Source organism: Haemaphysalis longicornis, unplaced genomic scaffold (assembly GCF_048455015.1).
Source record: "Haemaphysalis longicornis isolate Haplotype H1 unplaced genomic scaffold, Haemaphysalis longicornis Haplotype H1 scaffold_1, whole genome shotgun sequence".
Lineage (NCBI taxonomy): Eukaryota > Metazoa > Arthropoda > Arachnida > Ixodida > Ixodidae > Haemaphysalis > Haemaphysalis longicornis.
In genome coordinates this window covers 163784460-163807007 of record NW_027526203.1, presented here as the reverse complement: position 1 = coordinate 163807007, position 22548 = coordinate 163784460, and the positions used below count along the sequence as shown (strand labels likewise).

Sequence of the window (22548 nt, the reverse complement as noted above, 5' to 3'; positions counted from 1 at the left end):
TTGAAGTATCTTGCTGGTTAATCGTGCTGTAGTTACCGACTAGGAAATTAATTAAACGCCAGAAAGAAATGATGCATCCACTTGTCCCATTGTCATTTTACTTTTTGCCTTTGTATTTTTTTCACTTTCTGTGTATGGTGCAGCTGTGCTGAGCTCTGTAATACTTCTTCACGGTGGTGTGCTTTCTATGAGGTTTAACATCCAGTTTGCTGCACCTCCTGGCACGGTTCTGCTTCATGTGAAGCCACAGGTTCGACTCCCAGCCCATGCATACAAGTCTACACATTCTTTAACACACCCCAGGGGGTCTAAATTCACCCAAAGACCATTCACTGTGGCACACAACTTAGCAGGCATTCCTTTGGCGTGTTGAACTGTCGTCAAAGGAAATAGTGTCTGTCTGTCTTTGCGCAATGCTCTAGAATGGCTGGCACAGCGCACGCAGCCTATGATCACTACGCTCTCTGTGAATGATACAAGACTCCGTGAAGAGCGCGCGAAGCTCCACTGCTCATCTGACACCATCTAGATAACAGAAGTGTGCGTGGGCTTCTTGCGTTAGTCTAGGAGAAGCATGTGGTGTACAGCAGGCAAATATTATTTTTTTCTCTTCCAGAGGAAGATGATAGAGAATGTGATAATTGCCAGTGTGCGGCCTGCTGTCGGGAACACCGTGCCTTTTTTTCTTCAAGTCTGAAAAAGGCTGTGTAAATGGGTGCATCGTCCCACTGTGATTGAAGGGCTTCCATTATGTAGCAAGTGGTGACCTGGAATAAAGGAATTTGCCCTCAAAGCCATTTTTAGCAGGCTCATAATTCGGTGCACTTGTCACCACTGCTCATATAGTCCCTCACTGAAACTCTGGGGCACTTGTTGCTTGCATCTTTTCTAAGGGATAGTTCGAAGAATTAGCAGCTTTTTTGGGTTTTGTTTAGTTTACTTGACGTGGAGAGATATTAATTGTTTGTGTTTTTAACAATGTGGTAAATAGTGATAAATCTTAAATAATACATTTGCGCCGAAGGAGAGAAAGGCATGAGCTCCTTTTATTGCTTCCGAGTGTTTATTTAATTTTTTTTTCTGTTTTTCTTTTGTAATGATTTCTTGAACGTACAGTAGAACGCCATTGAACCGTACCTGATGTGGAAGTGAAAAGGAAGTTCAAAAATACAGTAAGGTGTAACCAGTTATTGCAGACTTCGGAATGATGACTGAGGCATTTCCCATGATCTATAGAGCATTAACGGAGTACAGCAGTGCTGTGCGTGCGTTATATCTTCATCAATCATTTGAATGATGCACCCCTGCAGGATCTATACAGACCACAATGTTGACCAGACAGTCGACATGGTCAACACTTGGGCAGAGACGATGTCTGACGGGTACCACAACATCAACGTCACCAACGAGGACGGGGACAAGTTCTTTCCCGACGAAGAAGGTGCCCAGAAGTGGACACCGGAGCGCTACTGGCACGTCATACGTCTGCGGGAAGAGGCCATCCGTGTCGCCCGCTCGCTCTGGGCAGACTTCATCTTTGTGAGTTTGCCGCTAGTTAGTAAAGAGCTAGTTAGGCTCGTTGAAACTTGCACTGTGCAGTATGCTGAGTCAAGGAATGAGCCAGCCCTTCAGGATGAGAATAAAAGATAAGTGATATTCAGCTTGCAATCAGAGGCGTTCAGTTAGGTGAGTTGGTCAAGTGCTAATATGCAAAAGCTTTGATGGAGCAAACTACAGCAGCATAAATGGTAGAGCAAGAAGGATGCAGTTGCATGCTGGTAAATATTAAAACAATGGAGGCAACTTAATGAAATATTATATACCTATTCTTGGTATTGGGTTTCAAACAATACTAGCTAGTACAGGAACATGGTTGCTTTGTTCTAGTCGATACCCATTAGTGAGTGCTGGCTTGTTAATAACATGCATGGAAAATAGTTATTGTTATTTGCTAGTTTGTTTGAGTTGCTTGGTGAAGTGTTGGAATATCAATGCCCACCATTTAGAAACCTTAATGTGTGGTAGCCAATGCTTTGATGTACAAGTCAAGTATTCTTGGGGAAAAAACAAAAGACAACAACAAGGAAAGGCTGCATTTGTGCTTGAATTTTCTCTTTCATTATTTTTATATTGTCAAACACATCTTTAACCTTTCGAGTAATTAAATTCCATAAACAAGTGCTTGCTGATATTCCAGTGCCTGTTGTAAGCTTCATTTGGAGCAAACAGTCTGGTCGCTTGCAAAGATATTTGACAAAAAAATGAATTGGGCGCAGTTTTTGTAATGAAAATTCAACCTGTAAATTACGGCAGTAGGCTGCCGTTAGATGCTGCAAAAAAGTCTGGTATCTGAGTCCAGTTTATAAGTCAGTTTTTACTGCAGCTTTAAAAAATAATACGAAGGAGAACTGGTAACAGACGTAATTTTAGGATAGGGCAAAGGGAATGTGCGCTGAACCGGTAGAAGTTCATTTGAAATGTGAAAAGGGGAGGGTGGGGGGAGGGGGAGAACTGAGGTGGCTCAGTGTCGAGGCATTGTGCTGCTGAGCACAAGGTCGTAAGTTTAGTACTTGACCACGGTGGCTATCTTTGCAATGTAGGCAGAAAACAAAACACGCTGGTGTATGTGAAATTTCGGCACTTGTGAAGATCGCCGGAGAGTTGAATCTATATCCCTCCGCTAAGCTTCAACGTATTAAGCCGAAATTTTGACTGTTTTGAGAAAAAGTGTTTCATTTTCCCGCAGTTGGCACACGCGCAATGACCCTAGATCTGGTCACGCCTAAGTTGGCTCGTTAGCGTGCAGAAACCCAAAGTTGGCTGGCAAGGAGATAAGAAAAACAAAACTATCGTAAAAACACGTTTCCTCCCTCTTCTGATTAGTTTTCATCCTTTTCACTTCGTTTTTCATTCCTTTCACCTCCCTCGTGTGAAGAAGCGGTGCTCCTCTGCAGTGAATGCGGTGGGGAGCCCACCTGGGCTTGTAGAGGTAATGGGAAACCTGGTGGACAAAGGCCTGGGGATTACCGTATTTACTCTATTCTAAGCACGCCCTTTTTTTCAAGATTGCAATGCCCAAACTGAGGGGAGTGCTTAAATTTGAAAAAGCTAAAATTACCTTCCTGTACACTTTTCGCGGTGGTATCTAGACGAGACAGGCACAAGAAATAATGTTTTATTTGGCAAATATTAAAACAAATAGGCGCATACTGTGAACTCACTGCTTACATCTGATACTCAGTCGCTCCCACTACCACTTGAGTGTAATGCGTCGCTTGAGCTGCTGCTTTCGATATCTCTTTGCAAGTCGTCTTCTGTACTGTCGAAGTGGTTCGTAATCTAACATTTCTTAAATTGCGTGGCCATAATGTCAACTTGAACCCGCTTTCACGGGTCTGAAATTCACCTCGAGATGGTTTATGCGGATGCTTTTTGCACCTTTCCCTTCATGTAGTGTCTTATGTCATGTAGTGTTGGAACGCAGCAACATGAAACACAGCCAAGCTAGGCCTAGCAAGTGAGAGCGCGCGCCTCCACTCTAGCCTGGCCATGCACAAGAAGCAAAAGAAGCCATGCAAAAGAAGCCGCTCTAACAGCTCCAGCTCATGAACAGAGCGAGCAAGCACAATTGGTGACCTGGGCAATGCGCGCTTCTTTGCGGTGAAACAGTACTATAATTGGCACGCATCTTTTTTTTCCAAATTTTATTGCCCAAAGTAGAAGTGGTTCTTCTAATTGGGGTTGCTTAGAATGCTTAGTAAAGCGCCTACTTTGCTCTTGTGGCTGTCGTTGCTCATGCGCCAGTTTCAAGCACACCTTTTAAGTGCTTTCTTGCACAGCTTTGGTGTCGTACAAAACAGCCAACTTCATGGGGTGCATTTTTTTGGAGAAGCCAGAAGAAAACAAACTTTTTTCATTGCTGGCAAGTAATAACACAAGGAAAAATATTCCAGAAAATCTTATGGGCCTCCATTTGAAAATGGCTACCATGAGAGATGATGGCATCCTTTGCCCTTGCGTGGCACTGGAAGACAAAAATTTGTTGAAGATAAATGGTTTCAAAAATAGGGCAAGAAGGGGGTGAATGTGGGCGAATATCTCTGTTGCTTTTGTTTATTTTTTGTCCCGTCTGTGTGCAGTTAGTGCTGATATCAAGTACGAACTAGACTGCATGGGTGGGTTACTGCGAAAAAATTTATTTCGCATGCCCTCGACCTGTTAGTTTTGGCAGCGTTCCGTTTGCTATTACCACTTTTTCTTTGGCTGGTTTTTCAATTTGGAGGCGCCAAATCTCGGTCATTGTGATGACATGAGTGCTGGTGTATTCTTTCCTGTCTGGTGTATCAAGAAAGAATAATGGAGATCGGGTACCAAACTATGTATGCTCATGTGGTTCCGTAAAATTGGGCTGTTTGAATTTTGGGTTACACCCAAAATTTAAAAAAAAAAAAAAATTGTGTGTGCATGGGCAGTTTTGTCAGTTTCTGTTTTTTGGTTGTGTAAGCGAATATTGGAGCAAAGGAGTAATCTAAATTAGCAGTGGCTTCCGATTCAGTTCTCTGAATGATTTCTTGTGCCTGTTTCAGTTCCTTGACGGGGACGCCCTGCTGTCAAATCCAAGGACAATACAAGACCTTGTTGAAGAAAACAAGTACGTTGCGCGCTGCAAATGATGCGACATGCTGGCAATGCTGCACATTACCACATTCGTGAGGGAGGAGACCATGCCTACTTTGACGTGCACTTAGATAAATTTCACCCAGGCATAACAGTCACTTCTAAATTGAAAGGGGAAGGTCATTTCTAAGCGTTGCACTGACAAGTGACCCAAAGCTAAATTTGGACTGGCTATTGTCAGTACTATGTTTACATGTTGCTATCTGTCACACAGCTCAAGCTAATCGCACGCCAGGTCTGCCTTTGCTTGCTTCTCTTAGGCAGTTGGCATATTTGAAATTACAGTAGAATCTCCATGGTCAAGACAAACAACAGCTTCGCTCCCTCGTACATCCGCAATACAAAAAACCTCCAGTTAAGACGTATTTTTGATTATACGAACAAATTTTCACGGTCCCTTCGAGTTTGTCCTAATGGGAGTCTACTGTATATTGTATTTGGTTGGAAGCTGAAACACGTAACGTTAAGTAGAGGGCGGCATGTCTTGCATACGGTCTGCCACAGCCGGATGAACCTGCAACATTTAAGAAAATAATTACCAGAAATGAAGCTTCTGCGTGTAAGTTACTCTGTTTTATAATAGTCGCTTCTTGGTCAGCAAAACTGATTTTCAAACTGTAGCCGCCGGTTGCGTGGCAGTAAGAGTAGTTATTGTGGCATCTCGATGCAATTCTGCCACCCCCACTTTGTTTGAAGCTCACCAACTTTGAATATGTTTTTGGCAAGCTATTGTCTTTGGGTTTGTTTTTCTGAACTGTTGACATATAAGCATGACGCCCTTGTAGAAAAGTATCAATTAAAATAAAAATAATAAAAAAAGTGTAAAGTAGATCTCTAAACTGAGCATATAGAGTTGAAATAAGCATTGCCTTAGTGTGTTGGTGAACTTTTTCAAGCCATAATATTTTAATCTTACATAGGTATTCAAAATTAATTTCTCGCCACGTCAGCTACACACTTATGGACAGCCAAAATCTCTTTGCTGTCAAGCTTTTAACTGCTGTTGCTATGTTTTGAATGCCCTCTTCTAGAACTCTGGTGAGACAGCTTCCATTGTTACGGCTGCGTTAATTCTCACCCCTAGAACGCTGTTTTTTGTCTCAGTAAGATTTATTACAGCACAGGGTTCACCGGCAACCTGCATGAAACGTCTGTGTGCCGAGATTTCAGCGCACGTTAAAGTTCCCCAGGCGGTCCAAAATTAATTCAGAGCCTGTCGTCACGGCGCGCCTCATAGCCCAAGTGTAGCTTCAGCATGCTAAACCCCATAATCAGTCAATCGACACCGTGCATGAAGTTTTTTGTATGTGATTCATATTCCAGGAACCAGGTAAAGGCAATACATATAGTGGATGTATTTTGGTGCATGGGGCAAAGTGAAAATCAATCACAGGAACACAGGCAACGTCTAGCAAAAAAAAAATGTTGCACCCTTCATCCTATGGTTTGGTTGCGTGCTGAGCTTACTTTTGTTTCTAGGTGTAATTGCAAAAGCTGTTTGTTTTTTGAAGTTTCAGTGACTGCAAGCAAGTTTCTTTCTTAAATGTGCACATACATGGTACAGCTTTACTCACCTTCTGGCAAAGGCACTTTTAAAGTGCAACTCCGTGTTTTTCCATATGGCGTTCACAACAATAACTGCAACTATGGTTCTGTGTTTATTTTTCTTCAGATTGGGGGGTGAATTCTCTGGTGTTTACTGTAGTCTTTTTTTTTTTTTCCTTGGAACTGTTGTTTGAGGTATCTAACATTAGGGTAGGGAACAGAGAGATGTTTATCGGGACTTGTGTTGTCTGCCTATAGGTGTTACTAATAAAAATAATACAGAAAGTCTGACTCAGCTTAAATTACATAACTTGGCTTACTTGGTATGTACTAGGATTTACATACCAAGCCACTTTACTTAATGAAAAGATAAAAACAAAGTTCTCTAAGTGCAGTGCAGTCGGGAATGTGACATCAATAATTGAACTCGCTGAAAAAAAAAGTAAAATGGACGTGTGCATTGCGATCTATTTGTCTGATATAGGAGCGAGATCATTGGGAGTAGGGAACACAAGCAAGAAAATGCATGTTCTTTATTCATGCTTAACATAGGGACTACACGAACATTGAGGCATGTTTTTGACTAGACCACGGCCATTCATAGCCAAATGCTGTCCAGATGCTTCACAAGGCAAAATTTTGTACAAGGTGCCTTATAGAGTCAATATTCTACAAGTTCTACTCTGAAACATGATGATGCTGAAGAGTTTACAGCAGGAAAAAACAATCTACTAAAACAGTTTACTCAAATTCCTTAGTAGAAGAGCACGCGTGTTTCGTTGAGCTGATTCAAGGACAACTGAAATTAAAGAGTTTTGTTTTTCACCAGTTCGGAAAAATAACTGCCTTGCTGGTTACTTCGCAGTGGTAAAAGGTGCGTACCAAAAACCCGGAACCATAAGTGTAACGCAGCAGGACATCGCTATTTCTTTTTGCGATGTACCATGTGGAATGGCTGTTGCTTACTTATTTATATATATCTGACTGTTGTCAGTTGAATAGCTGTTCAAGAATATTCAATTCAATTCAATTCAACTTTATTTACAAAGAAGGGAATGCATTTTGATTTGCAATACATCATCTGGGCCCATAGCAACCTTGCTAGTGGCGGGCCCATGCAGTAAATACATCATATTGTAGCAACTCAGCCTTTAAAGTAATTCAATACGGACAACAAAAGAAAGCGGTCGTCAGAACCGTAACACACCCGTACACATCAATGTACTTAAACATAACACATATACAGTCATACATGCGCATGCATACAAGTGCAGATACTCATACATAAGCATATATATGCTCACGTGAAAGAGAAGCAACGGCAAATATAGTCTTGCAACTGAATGTAGCCCATATTTTGTCCAGGACCAATCATTTAAAAAGAGAACATACATGTTTTATAGGTGGTAAACTTAGTTATATGCAGGTCAAGCTAGCGATTCGAGATTGTTATTTTTGATAGTGTTTTTCAACGCGCGAGAAAAATTGCGGCTTTTTTTAACGCCAACAGAAATAGCGTTCCATATCTTAGTACCAAGATACTGTATTGTACGTCTGCCATACACGTTGTGTACAAGCGGTATGCTAAAATTGATGTTTGCGTGACTTCGTGTTACTCGACCTGATTTTATGAAAATATTTGATGGCAAAGGGCTGTTTCCTGACAAAATATTATGAGCGACGCAGGCTATTTTATAATCTCGGGCGACCAAAAAAGGCATTATTTCTAGCTTACTGAATAAAGGAGCTGTGTGGTCGGTACATTTTGAAAAGGTTATAATGCGGAGTGCTCGTTTTTGTAATTTTATAACAACAGGAGAACGTGGTGACCTCAAGGATAAATTTCACTGTATTGTGGTGATTATGCAATTCCCGATTTGTGGTTTGGGATATATTGATTATGTGGGTGAATGTCCAACAAGATCTAGACCGAGCCTTAAAATTTGTGTCTGTGTTTGTCCGCCCCAATCCTGCCCGGCAGCTGTTCCTCCGGCAGCTTCTGCACGCCTTCTTCACCTTACCCTGACAGCTCAGTAATTAGAGTCACACTGAGGGGCTTTAAACAAAGCATCCAGCTGAAAGTGGCACTTAGCCGTTCTGGTGCTGGCGTAACTTAACTACGCTGGCTCTGTATCTAACAGTGTAGTGAAATGGGCGAGAGTTGTGGCTGCAGCTGAATCGCAGGCTTTGTTTTTCGGCTTTAGTAGTGAGGCTGGATGCACTAGTACTGCTGCTGGGCCCACTCGCGAAGGGCCATCCACTGTGGGTTGTCATTACGAGTGGGAGCATTAGCATCACCCTTCGGGGCGTACAGCATTTAGGCTGGGGTGTCAGCGATTGTTTTGAAGGAGCCGTGAAGACAGAATACAACTTTTATTGACTTGAAAGAACCATGCTGTACCTCACTCAGCTCCATTCCAGCCACAAAAGACGGTTTTTTAACTGAAAAACAACAACAAAAAAAGCAAGCAACAACACAACTAGTATTGAAAAACTTTCAAATTTTGGGCTACAATGCCATGTTATGGGCAGATGCGATTTCATTTGGGCCAGCGTTAGAAAAATCATTTTCAGTATGTTAACTGCACGTTAGCATTCAAGTGATGCGATCAAAGGGAACTAGAGGCCCCACTACAGCCACCCAGTCATGTGCATTAGCGATGGGTTAGTCAGGCAGCCGTCAATCGCACAAACAAGATTCCGGGATGTCATAGAAAGGTTGCGGGAAAGTGGATAGGGAGTTGCCGCTGGTTCATTTGTTTTCTTTAATATTTCCATTATTTGTCCGAATTTTGCAGTAAAATTGGTACCATTGTTACCGGGACAAAGCAGTCTTTTCATTGAACCAAACTGGTATGTTGTCTTCGTGGTCCCTTTAAGCCCGGTAATGGGCAAGTTTTTCCTTAGATTGAAGTTCTGTAGACACGAAGGGGCCCCTGATGAACTGGTTTATGGAGATATAGTGGCTGTTTTAAGTGCTTGTCTCTATCTCTCCTTTTTTTTTTTTTTAAGGAAGGACAATATGAATGAAACGCATCGCTCCTTTTTGGAAAAAAAAACAAAGTTGCAAAGGAAGGAAATTGATGGACGTGTTTCTTATTACACATTTCAACTCACTGTAGTACTTGCTTGAGAGTCTGCAAACTTGTTGAAAGAAGAACCAGACTAAATCATGGAATTTGTTGCCTGCCTGCAGTCAGTCCCTTGTTCCTCGTGGTGGTGCGCACTTGCACCTGTACTCGCACTTTTGCAGCTAGGGGAGGGCAAGAGATGTAGACAGCAGTTTGTGTATTGTCATGTAATTGAACTTCACTCATTGTGCAGTCTTTCCTTTATGTATTATTTCACTCTAAGCTCACAATTTCATATCAGAAGAAAAATTTGCTCTTAGCAGTTCTTTCGTTTTTTTAACAACTGGAGTTTAGTCAGGATTCCAAATTATTCTTAACCACCTAAGGGCTGGTTGTTGCTGTTGCTATATGCTAGACGTACATGCCCGATGGCTGCATGTATTAGTGCCACGCAGTTTTAATCCTATTGTGTGTTGCTCGTGCAGAACCGTCATTGCTCCCATGCTGGACTCCCGCAGCGCCTACTCCAACTTTTGGTGTGGCATGAATGAAAAGGTGCGTTCACTTCGCTACGCTGCGTGGTGCTTGCTGAAGTACACTGCAGGCATCTTGTCACTTGGCTTGTAATGAGGCTCACACAGGAACGGGTAACTGATGGAGATGGTGTATGAATACAGCCCTGCAACAGCCTGCAAGGGCTTACAGCATTGTAAATAAAATAAATAAAACACCCGTCCCTGTGGCTCAGTGGCTAAGGCATTGCACCCAGAGTGCAAGGGTACGAGCTTTTGTCTGATGGAGAGGAAAAACAAAAACGGCCATGTGCCAAGATTTTGGCACATGTTAAAGATCTCCAAATAGTCTAAATTAATCTGCAGCCAGCCACTACAACGCACCTCATAGCCCAGGCATAACTTCCGCATGTTAAACCCTACAAATTTTTAAAAATAAGTAAAATACTATTCAAGATGGCAAAAGCTGACTTGCCCGATAGTGGCAAGCCACAGAAGGTTAAAAGATGACAGTGACAACAATGCAGCCCTGATCTGGTTGCCAGCAGGCACTATATTTAAAGGGACCCTGCAACACTTACCGTCGACTACTCGGAATGTATTTTAAGGTAAAGTGTATCGTCCCAGCAATCTCCTCCCGCAAGAATTATGAAAATAGGTTCACTATCGCCGAAACTACGCGCGATGAAAAATCGCGCATAATTGTTTCCTCTCAACTCGACCGCGGCCAGCGTGACGAAAGCTGCGCGCTCTCTCCCGGAGAGGGGGGCGGCTCGCGGCGTCTTTTCCGGCGACCTTCGATATATGACATGCCTAGGAGTTTTCCCCTTTTCTCCGAAACGTGGAGGCATCTATTTCCGGTTAGGTGCCACAAAAAAGCAGGCATGGCTGCCGGCTCGCAAGCGCGCGCTGGGCTGGTAGGGCGTCTTTGAAGCAATAAACGTTTGTTGTCGGGTGGTCAGGTTGAAAGGGAAGTATTGAGCTCATCACTCAAACTCCACGTGCACTCAAAACACAAAAGAAATGGCAAAACTGTGCCTACAGGTTCAGGCATAGAAGAGGTTTGCACACAGCGCCGACGGCAGCGGATCGTCACAGGAAATGGGAGAAATTAGCCGCAAAGTTGACCAGTGACAGCCGATCGGACAGCCATGGCCCGAATGACGTCATATAGGCCATGCCAGGGGTGCATAATGAGGAGAACTGAAGAGAGTGCGGTCGTTTTTTCTGCATCTTTCACAGCGATTTGCGCGCTCACCGCTTCACGTGCACGTGTAATATTTGGCTCAGGTATTCCTGGCAGTGTAATCTAAAAGTTGCGCAGGTTTACTTGCACTGCTCAAAGAGTGTTGCAGGGTCCTTTTAACGAAGAAGTCACGGGGGGAAGGGGGGGAGGATGTGATACCCATTGCAGCAGAAATAAAATGTGATGCGGCTTTTTTTGTCCCCGTTTTTTTTAGTGCTGCTGTGATCAGTATGTTTTATTTTAGGAGTAATTGCCTCACGAGTTGGTTGTTGGTAAAGAGTATGTAAGGCTGTGATAGCTCGTTAGTATGCAACTGTTTTTCTCCGAGCATTATTCATCAAGAAACAGCCAAGTCGTGCCACCTTAATTTTCCTTTGCTGGATCATTGCAAAATGGCTTTTGCGCTGGCATTTTTCCCTCACTTTTTTAAACAGTACGCCCTTTGGCAATATTGAGAATGAAAAATCACTGCAGGAGCACTGACAGTCTCACCTCAACAAATAGGTACAGCAGCCAGACCACTTTGATGTGTAAAACATCTTCGGCCAAATGAATTCTCGAAACAAATAGATTCATGGGTGAATTTCTTAAAAAAAAAAACGTAAAGGGTCGTAAAAATCTCAGTCATATTGAATACTGTTTGGCTCTGTGGTTTTCAAGCATGGATATCACATCCTTTTAAACTGATTTGGGGGGCCCTTATAGAGATATAGAGGTACGAAGGAATAAGTTTGCGCAGAAGACGAGGATGAAGATGGTGAGGACAAGACGACCACAACTTCCAACTTTATTTTGCATGAAATAACAACACACATATATAACCCCCACCAATATCACCCGCAACCAACCAACCACTCTATTCAACGTAACAAGAATGTTATGCGAAATACGATAAAATTCGATAAAACGGGGTAACCAAACAGTAGTACGCACCAGATAACAGATCCAACTTGGAGAGTATACGAGTGCATACTCTCTTATTTGGATCTGTTATCTCGTGCGTACTACTGTTTGGCTGGTTACCCCGTTTTATCGAATTGTTTTGGTTGCTGTATTTCGCATGTGATTTTTGTTATGCTGAATAGGGTGGTTGGTTGGTTGCGGGTGATATTGGTGGGGGTTATATATGCGTGTTGTTATTTCATGCAAAATAAAGTTGGAAGTTGCGGTCGTCTTGTCCTCGCTATCTTCATCCTCGTCTTCTGCGCAAACTTATTCCTTCATACATCATGAACCAACTAGCCAGCAATCAATTCCTATTATGAGATATAGAGATGTGTTTAGGTTAGCTAAATGCTGAAGGGCACTTTTTAAGTGCGAATGCACTTCTTAAGCGAGCCTGAATCGTCCTCCGCCGTCGTCCGCATAGCAACAGCTGCGGGTGCGCGCTCTCCTCGTCTTCCTCCTCGTCTTCCCTAGCAATGGGGGGAGATGGGCGCGCGCTACTCTCCTCCTCCTCTCTCCGCTCAGTGACTGCGGGTGTTGGGCACCTCCTCTCCACTTCGGGCGGGAGAGCTCTCGCTCGCGTAGCGGGCGCTCCGCATTCCGACGCATGAGGGCGCTCGTGTAGCCCTCGCCGTAACGGCGGGCGCTACTCTCCTCCTCCTCTCTCCGCTCAGTGACTGCGGGTGTTGGGCGCCTCCTCTCCACTCCAAGATCACGATATCCACCGTAATCGCGCAATCAACAACCGTGCATTCGCACTTACACACTCTCCCCCTCGGGGAAGTGCGAGGGAATTTTTTTTGTGCATTGCTTTTCTTGCATGCATTTCAGCCACAAAGTTTAAATGTTGCTCCCTTTTTCCACAATGCATTTCTCTGGGGATATGCAAAAGTAAACAGCAAATGCTGGGAGGGGGTAAGGAATATAGAACAAAACGTTCTGTTTCCAGGGTTACTATGAACGCACGGATGAGTACATGCCAATCTTGGAGAAAGAGAAGGTTGGTGTGTTTCCCGTGGTGATGGTCCACTCTGCGACACTGATCAACTTGAACCACGCGGACTCCCGCAAGCTGACGTATGACCCAAGAAAGCTGGAGGGCTACACAGGACCCAACGACGACGTCATCGCCTTCGCACACTCTGCCAAGTTTGCGGGTGAGGCTGTGCTGTGAAAGTGTCAGCTTCCAGGCTGTGCTTGTGGGGAGTGTGCGGTGCACTTGTGGTCAAAACAAAGCAAAGCGAGCAACAGTGGGGTCTGATCAGACATTTGTGGGTTTATGGCAGTAGGATATTCAAGTACAGTGCAATCTAGGTTATACGATAATGACTGGTACAAATTTCAGAATGATAAATCTTAAAATTCCTCGGCCAAGATGCATTGCGTGTAATGAAATAAAGTTGAAATTTCAACTGTTTCTAACACACGCATGCTGTGAAAGATGAGAGGAATCTGCAAGGGCTTCTATGAAAATTGTGTGGTCTCGGGAGCTGGCTCAACTCGCATTTTAATGTGTGCATTTAGGAACAAATTTTAACATGACTTGTTTGACCAATAAGGTGACCCCATAACTATGCAGTTTCATTTCATGCATAATTAGTAATTGTGGTTTTAAAATGAATGATGGGACGCTGTTGCTTCCGGAGCTGTTTGGCAGCCTAAGTGGTCCTGGAAGCAGGCTTTAAGGCGAGTTGTAACTAGAATGACCACCTTTTAATAACCGCATTGCATGAGGAGAGGAGGGTATTGTATTAAACAGTACATAGACTAAAACCATGCATTTAGAAAGCGTGCACCAAGAGAGGGCTGTACATGCTGGTCATTTGTTTAACTTGTTTGAATGTGGAATTCATTGGGACCTAATCTTGATTGTATAAGGTAGAGAAACAGCCTGCTTTCACAGTGAAGGAGGAGTTGTATTAATGCAAGCTACATACACCTTTACAGCAACAGCATTTTGAGTGCCTGAATGAACCTTTCAGTCGAAGCTGCGTGGTGAAGTTTTACTTGCATTTTCGTAGACAATTATTCTGCCCAATAATAATTTTTTAGGGAACCCTTATGTATTATTTGATATGCAACATTAAATTTAAGAAGAAACAGAAAGGCAAAGGCACTCGCAACCATTCAAGGAGCTGCAAGGCAAGACTAACAGAATGCCACGTTGTAGCTATGGAGAGGGCTGTACATTTGGGGTGCAAAGGAGGCCAAGCTGATGTTCCTGGAGAACAGAATAGGGGTGGAACATTTACTAGCTGGGCTGTTGCTTTTGCTGACTCGTCGCCAATATTTTTATGGTTACTTGTTCTTTTTTTTTGACAACCCAGTTCGCATATTTCCTTGTACAGGTTAGTGTATAAGTGCTCATTGTGGTAGAATGAACTCTATGAAGCTAAGAATCGGGCCTGGTGATGCTTCTTTCCAATCTCTTGCAACATGGGAAATGACAATCGCGCTTGTGGAACACTCCTGCGAAATGCGGCTGTGTTCATCCTAGTTATCATGCGAATTTCCTAAAATGCACTAGAATAAAATGGTAAACCCAGCAAGTTGTAGTGCTCCCTCACTAACACCGAAGTATGCTAAATTGAAATTAAAACATAACCGTATTGCATTGTTGCATCCATTTAGTCACAATTATGTCAGCATCCTGGCCATTTTGCCTATGTATCACAAACAACGTAGCTCTTCATGCATTGAGGGTAAAATGTTAGAAGATTGTATCAAGCAATGAATGACAAGTGTAGTTCCTGTTTTCAGTCATAAAAATGAAGCTAAAGAGATGTTTTATGAAACACTCAGTTTGCTTGTTGACGTGTTTCTCTTGCCACTTCCACGGGTGCACTATCTGATCGCCTTCGATGCAGCTAAGCATGACCCTTGAGTGGCCACTGAGCATGATCCTTGAGCTTGAGCTCTGAACAATTATGGCAAAATCCAGGCCTTGCACATCAGCGCAACACACTCTTGCAGTGGACATCGCCGTGCCATGCAGACATGAGTGCATATTCACGTCGCACTCGCATTATGTTATATTTTATTTGAGCGCCATAAATTCTCTTTTGCTCAGGGAATTTTTGCAGAAACTTCAGTACGCAACATATTTTTGGATGCTTGGTGGTGTTCTAATTGAAGATCTTCAAGTAAATGCACTAATTAAAAACGAGTGGTGTTGTTTTGACTAATTTGTTACTAATGAAAATGTGAAAATAGTATGAGATAGTTGACACATTGTGGATTTTTATTGGGGTACAGAACTTGGCAGTCGGGCTGCACAATACAAACATGTTTAAGGGTGTTGTGAAAACTTGGCAACCGTGCCAGCTTATAAATTTTGCTTACATCAGTTGCATCTTGTTCTGAAGTTTCTGCTGTAAGCATGCTAATTTTTGCTTAAAATGCTCTGTTGCATACGGCTTTACAGTAAAGCCCGCTTATATTGAACAGTGCGAGGATTGTAAAATAGTTCGATATAGCAAAAATTCGATATAGAAAGTGAAGCAAAAAAAAAACTTATATGAGAGCAATCTTGCCGACGGAGTCACAAGCTTACGCTGAGCTCTTACCTCCCTGCAGTTTACTAATGATACGAAACTTTCTCGGAAAGAAAACATTAATTTATTGGGGCGGAAGAACATACGTGTGTGTAGCCTGCTTCATGGAGCACAACGCGTTGCTGGTGACTGCTTGCTCCACGGTATCTAAACAGTCGACAAGCACAAGACTACTGCCCTCAATGGCGCTGCAGTATCGCCGTAGCAGGGCCACGGCAGCGACGGCTTCACTCGTGCTCGGAAGCGGTACGGAGTTCTTGGCGTCTTCGACAGAACGGAAACAAGCATGGATATAAGCGAATAACAGCGAACCCAGAGAACCGAGCAAGTGTGGGCAGGGAGTGGCGCGGACTTGAAGTTCGGTGACACCGCAGCCCGCAGCGCCCAATGTGGCGCTTTTGGCTCCAACGGCATGCATGCGTGGAGCTGGTCCACTCTGCCACAGCCGATTTGGATGCGCCCAAGCTCGCGCGGGAGTGGCAAGCGACACCCGCGACACCGCTGCACGTCGATGTATTGCGGGAAAGCCTGCTGCATGCCCAAGGAGAGCGAAAAATCCCGCGTGGGATAGTTCGATATATCCATTGTGAGCAAAATCGCGTTCGATATAAAAAGTTTTAAATGCATGTAATTTTTACCAAAATTATACTAGGGTTCGATGTAAGCAATAATTCGATATATCCGTGTTCGATATAAGCGGGCTTTACTGTATTTACATTGCATCGAATGGTAATAACGATGCTTTATACCTTGTTATAGAGTTACTTGGTGCTGCCAAACCTGTGCGCCAGGTCTTGGTTGGCAGGGTTTACAAATGTGGGCCAGTGAAAAGGAGATAATTTTGCAGAAATCACCCCACTAGGTGTAATTATTGTGTGTGTGATCGTGTGTGCTGCGCACTACCAGCAACTTTGGTTTGCTCCCGTGCAGGCGTGGAGATGTTTGTCAGCAACAAAGACCTGTACGGCCACATCTTGGCTCCCACCGAGTCCCCTGCGCAAGAGGCAGAGGAACTGTTGAACCTCAAGCTGGACGTCACAGGTGTGTGCGAATTGGAGCAATTTTATTTCCCTCTTGACGTCCCGTGAGGTATCTACGGGCCAGCCTGCTGACTTGCGACAGTTCTGCATGTGGATCTCTGTCAGTGTACCCAAAACCTGGTGTCTCCTCTCCCCATTTTGTTGTTGCCTCCCTAGGGGGTGCAGGGTGAGTGGGAGGTGGTGACGATGAAAAGAGACTAGGAAGTTGGGGAGGAATTCTTTCTTTTGCCCTCTCCACCCACTACCTTTGTAGCCTCTCGTGTGCAACAACTGTGGGTGCTCCTTTGGTCCACAAATGCCGTTGCCAAAGAAGGTTGCCAGTTTTAAAGTAGAAGGCTTTGTGTGAATCCTGACAAGGCTGTTAAGTTGCACACCCAAATTTGAATTTGCTGGTAAAGGGGGAGAAGAGGGCTATTGAAGAGTTTCCTCTTTCAAGTTAGCAGTAGCAAAAGTTCAACCCATGAACAGCAGCAGATGCTGGCATTTCTCCGCTACTCAATCAGATTACTTGGCTGTCTGCTTCCTTTGCAGTCCAGGGAGAAACAAGTGTGAAATGTATAGCATAATATGTAATGGTTGAAGGTTACAGGTGTTGTGGAGGCTAATGGAAACAAGGAAACTCTTAATGCAATTTAAGGCCTATGCCACGAGCCACAGCTCTATCCGAGGTTGACGGCTCGCACAGGAAGAGTGGCAAACAACTTCCCCCTGCGTGCCGATCAGAAGTGATTCGGACATGCTAACTGGTCTTAGGCCCACGCCTGATCAGATACTGGCATGAGGCGTGAGTTGAGACATGGTATGTCTGTAACACAACAAAGCACATTTAATTTAACCGAACACACTAGAAAGGCATTCATGGCTTCTTGCAGGCACACTGCGTGCAAGTGTAACACACTTCAGTTGACACCACTGTGGGGTTAGAGCTAACTGACAATAGGAAAACCTAAAATGAATGAAAGAGAAAGCAAAGTGGACCTCACCAACACGAGCTCAATAACAAGGCAAGAATGAAAATCCAGCATACATTAAAGACGAATGAAGAAACAGCAAAGCTCACAGAAACAAGGTTGAGGACAAAGTAACAATGAGAAGGGAGGGTGGGGGTGGCGTACAAGTGCACAACAAGCACAAGGACTTGGAAACTGTCCGAGTTACTATAGAAGGAGAATACGACACCGGTACGCCAAAAGAGTTTGACATCATGTGTCATGCAATTTATGTAATGAATTACGGCAATGAAGGGGGCCAGTAGTGACGAGAGTTCTGGCGTGAGGGGGGGAGGGCTCAACTTTAGTTGACGTACTCCTGTCTGGAGGAAGAGTTAACTTCCAGGCGTCTGTGGTGGGGTACTGTTCTTCAGCGACACAATTCAGGTTCACTCAGAGCGCCCGCTGTTCACCTCTGGGAAGCTTCAGAGTCCCAAGATCACGGCTGTTGTCGAGCCGGGTTGATGCAATTCGGATTCATTCGGACCATGCATAGTTCCCTCCATGAAGAAACCTTTGGGGCCCCGAGATCACTGCCATCATCAAGATGGGGCCCCCAACACAGCCCTCACAGCGTAATGCTGGGGCCTGGCCACCTGTGCAACCCACGTGGATTCTCGTTCCCTTCTCAATCCAAAATGGCGAGAGCACAGAAAAGCAGAGAAGGCGGGCACAAATTTTGCAGCAGTAACGTGTGCATATGTTTGGAAAATTGGTGGCGAGATTACATAAGGGTGGGAAAGGAAACGCCAAAGAACGATATTTGATATGCTGAATGTATGGTACCTGCACACCAAGGCTGGGGAAGGTTTTTCAGAAGGGCCCTGCGTCTATGCCAAAGAATCACATGAAGAAAAAGAGAAGTGGGTTCTTCTATCTTCCTCTTAACACTCCCTCACCAAGATGACTACTCCAGGTCCCCCAGCAGTGGCTTAATTAATTCTGTGATTCCCAGGAGTTCAGCATGCTCATGCAAATACGTATGCCAAGTGCCAGTTCACTGCTGCACACTTATACTTTCCTCTCACTTCACCAAAACATTTAGTTGTGTCGGCATTCTGTTGCCAGAGTGCAGACACAAGAACAGGGAAATAATTGTGCATATTTATTTTGAAATGCTTTTTTTTTTCTTCTATCTTCAAGCGCTTTCACTGTGCCTTGCTTTTGTAAAATTGTAGATGTGAATTTCGCCACTTTAGGTTTTTAACCCTTTAAGGGCTTATGACGACCTGAGCTCGTCAAACGGTGCTTTTCTATTTACAACATAGATGGCAGCATGGGTTCCACCATTGGCACTTGTATTCAATGAGAGTTTCCACACTAGATAGCGGAACGGGTGGTTTCTTTCCCGCATGGTATACAAACATGGCCTCATCCATGCGGCGTTCTGGTGCGAAAAATCGGTCTTCTTCAGATGATGAAAGCGAGAATGATGAGGATATCGGCTATATGTTTGATTCTTCAAGTAAGGACAGCGATGGCGTTTTTACGGACAGCGACTCCGAAGGGGAATACAGCCACTATGATACGATGGAAAGCTCCCGTGAATGGTACCGCATAGACCCCGAGGAAGCTGTCTGTGTAGTGCCGCGCTCTGAATGCTACCACACAGATGGTAGCCTCACATAGCTTCAGGTGAACTATTGAGGAATAGTGCGTTCTCTGCGCGGCAATTGAAACCCAGCCTTTACTTTGTGGAGGTGCAGAAATTTATTTGCGAATACATTTGATATGCCCCAGGTATAGCGTATATGGAGTGGAGAATGACCAATAAAACTTTATTATATGCCGTAAAATGTTTTAAATAACATTTTTTTTTGTTTTGAACACGTTACTGAAGCATATCATCTCATTAAAAAAATTGGCCATTTTAGAACATAATTCTTTCGTTTAATGAGCCTTTAAGGGGTTAACAGCAAAGCTTGTTCAGCAAATCGTAATTTTTCGTGTCCGCAGTTAAAAGTACTAAGGAATTTCCGAGCATGCGCATGTGAGCAGCGGCCGCCCGGTAGTTAACAAAACCAAGAAAATGCCTTGCGCTCGTGTGTACATGCCGCGCAACGACCACCCAGCGTCCCCTGTGCACGTATGTCAAGCCAAGCATACCCACTTAGGGAGATTGGCCAAGATTGGCCCCTCCCAAAAAAACTCTAGCATTCGCCGTAGTCGTGGCAACACTTGCTTGGAACAAGAAAGACTCCAGTGTTCGTCGTAATTGTGGCAGCACTTCCTCGGAACGAGAAAGACGTATCATAGCGTGTGCCCCTCCAGGGTGATGTCCAATGATTATTGGAACAAAATTTTGGCATGCATTGGGATTTTCAACATGGTGTCAATAGAGCAGTATAGGTTGTATTCACTGGCATGGCGCGCATGCAGTCAACCCTGCAAGTGCACCGCCATGTATGTGCCGCAGCACCTGTGTTACGTCAGGCTCCACAAGATGGCAGTACTTGGCCGCGCTGGCGCCAAGCTGTTCCAAACTCAAGCTGTTCAAACTGTGCCCCACTGAGCACAAAGTAATATCTCGACGCCAAATACTGTTCCGTGCAGCACCCTACGTTCTACCTATTGCCAAACATGGTTCAAATCATCGCGTGACTAGGTGTAGCGGTAAAAACTCTGGAGCCTTGCAACTGCTTCGTGCTGGACAAGTCATGTGCGTATGCTACTGAAAGCTGCAAGTTCATCGCTCCTTTAAGTTCTGTCACCTGTTCAAAGACAACAACAGAAATATTGTTGCCAACAATTTTGCTGTGCAGAAGATAAACTCAAGTTATTTGTTTGAAGGGTTCTTGCGATTTGCCAGCGCTTGTACTGACTAGGGAGTGTGAGCACAGCTGGGGAGACGGCCTCACGTGCATTAGCTGCTATGCTATCATCGTATTTAAATCAGCGTACGCGTGAAGTATTTCTTCAGAAGCATGATTTGATTTTTGTACTCAAACACGTATTAGAGGGCACTTGTGTCGACATCTGTGGGCGCAGGCAACAGCAGCGTCGGCCTCTCGCACGCAGTGTCGCTTTTGTTCTTAGCCGTGGTTTCATTCTCTGCTGATGCGAAGTTCCTGAGGGCAAGGAGGACACCACCACTTAATGTGAGTGCGATAAATAATAGATCGGTTATCGCAACGGCAGTGCGATTATTAATAGATCTGTTGACACCACGGCCGAGAATCAGGTTGAAGCGGGGCAGACGTCTCACGCCGATGTTTTCTTTTTCTCTGTGAGATGTGGGCGCGATGCGCATGCGCAGGCACAGTGGCACAGACATGGTGGTTTCCAGTGTTGCCAAGCGAGGAAATCGCTTGCTAAACTTTTCAGTGAATACCATCTATAGGTTGTATTCACTAGTGTGGTGTGCATACTGGTAACCATTTCTGTGCACTGCCATGCCGGAGCCTGAGCCTTCCTGTTGCTTAGGTGACATTGTATGCACAGGCCGTGTGCAGTGCATGCGGCCACGACTCCTCCGTGCCTGCCAGGCTGCCCGCAACGCAGTTTGTGTTTTTCTTGTGCAAGTGGAGTTCGATTGATTGCTTAATGTTGGGTGTGCCACGTTAACACCAGTTACACAAAGAGCGTGGCTGTTCTGTTCATCGGTGTGGCAACGCTGCAAATTCAACCCCAACTTCCTTATGAGCGAGTACAAGTTGGTCGTAGCTCAAAGGCTGCAAATTGAGCACCGTAGTAGTGCTGTTGTGGGGCAGCGTTTGTGCAGGCTGCAGCAGCAACAGTATTATGTTCCACCAAGCTCAAAAGCATCACCTCGACATCAAGTACTATTTCGCGCAGCGTCTAACAGTTACCTGTCGCAAGAAATGAGTGAAGTCATTGGCCTAGGTGAGCTGATTGCCAGCTGCTGTGTTTGGCCACGGATTGCTCAGCTCTCAACGAGCGCTTTCTTTGTCGGCCACTCGGCCACTTGCTGATAGATGTCGCTAGTCTTCCAACTAACAATGCACTCACTTCTATGCTATAGTCGTATCTCAGTCGCCATGTGCGTGAATGCTCACAATTTCTTCTGAAGCATTTTCTGGCTTTAGTACTGAGCGACTCTGCCGTGGGCAAGGTGCAAGCGCACTTGTGTCGATATCCGTGTTCACAGGCAATTGCGATGCAGCGTAGGCATTTGTGTGTCGTGCCGCTTTCTTTCGCAACCGCGGCTCCCTTCTACGGTGGTGATGTGAAGTTCTCAAGGGCAAGTAGAGCATCACCACACAATGTCAGTGTTATTATTCATGTCTGTTGACGCCACGGCCGAGAATCGGGTGGTAACGGTGCAGACGCCGGATACTGGGGCCTTTTTTTTTCTTCTGCAAGGTGTGGATGCGTGCACAGACACAGCAGGCGCTGTCGTGGCGGTTTTCAGTGTTGCCAAGAGAAGAATTCACCTGCTAAAATTTTATATATTTCACAGTCATCTATATATTTGACAGTCATTGAAAAGAGGCTAGGAATGCTGATAGATGGTACAACCTTACTGCAAGCCAACAAGCAATAACTCGATTTCTCACTCATGCTCTGGTATAGACAGAAAACTTCTTTTCGTTTTTTTTTTAAACCAACCACAGTGGCTCAGTGGCTAAGGCATTGTGCTGCTGAACCCAAGGATGCGGGTTCAACCCCAGCTGCGGTGGCTGCTTTTCTGATGGAGGAGAAAAGTGAAAACACCTGTGCGTCGAGATTTTGGCGCACGTTAAAGATCCCCTTCAGGTGGTCAAAATTAATCCGGAGCCCTCCACTACGGTGTGCCTCTTAGCCCAGGTGTAGCTTTGGCGTGTTAAACCCCATAATCTAATCTTCTTTTCAGTTTATCAAATTTACACAAGTAGCGCTCCACTTTAGCTAACATACATCAGAGTTGGCATACAGCATAACTCATTTCACACATGATGATGATGATTGCTCTTGGTTTCCCCTTTGAAGCGGGGTGATGACATGTCATCTTACCAAAAAGGACTAATAC

General features: G+C 44.5%; 1 protein-coding gene across 5 annotated transcripts in view; it reads left to right on the top strand.

Moving 5' to 3' along the window:
- LOC144138782 (procollagen galactosyltransferase 1-A-like) overlaps positions 1–22548 on the top strand; it is a 498445-nt gene that overhangs the window by 1695 nt on the left and 474202 nt on the right. For all 5 annotated transcript variants that reach the window (XR_013315976.1, XM_077671264.1, XM_077671274.1 and 2 more), the window contains exons 2-6: positions 1311–1539; positions 4587–4651; positions 9779–9848; positions 12946–13153; positions 16481–16591. Coding sequence is in view for 4 of the 5 variants with exons in the window: in XM_077671264.1 (XP_077527390.1) it covers positions 1311–1539; positions 4587–4651; positions 9779–9848; positions 12946–13153; positions 16481–16591 (683 nt within the window). In the remaining variant the exon portion in view is untranslated. The remainder of the gene's footprint in view (positions 1–1310; positions 1540–4586; positions 4652–9778; positions 9849–12945; positions 13154–16480; positions 16592–22548) is intronic.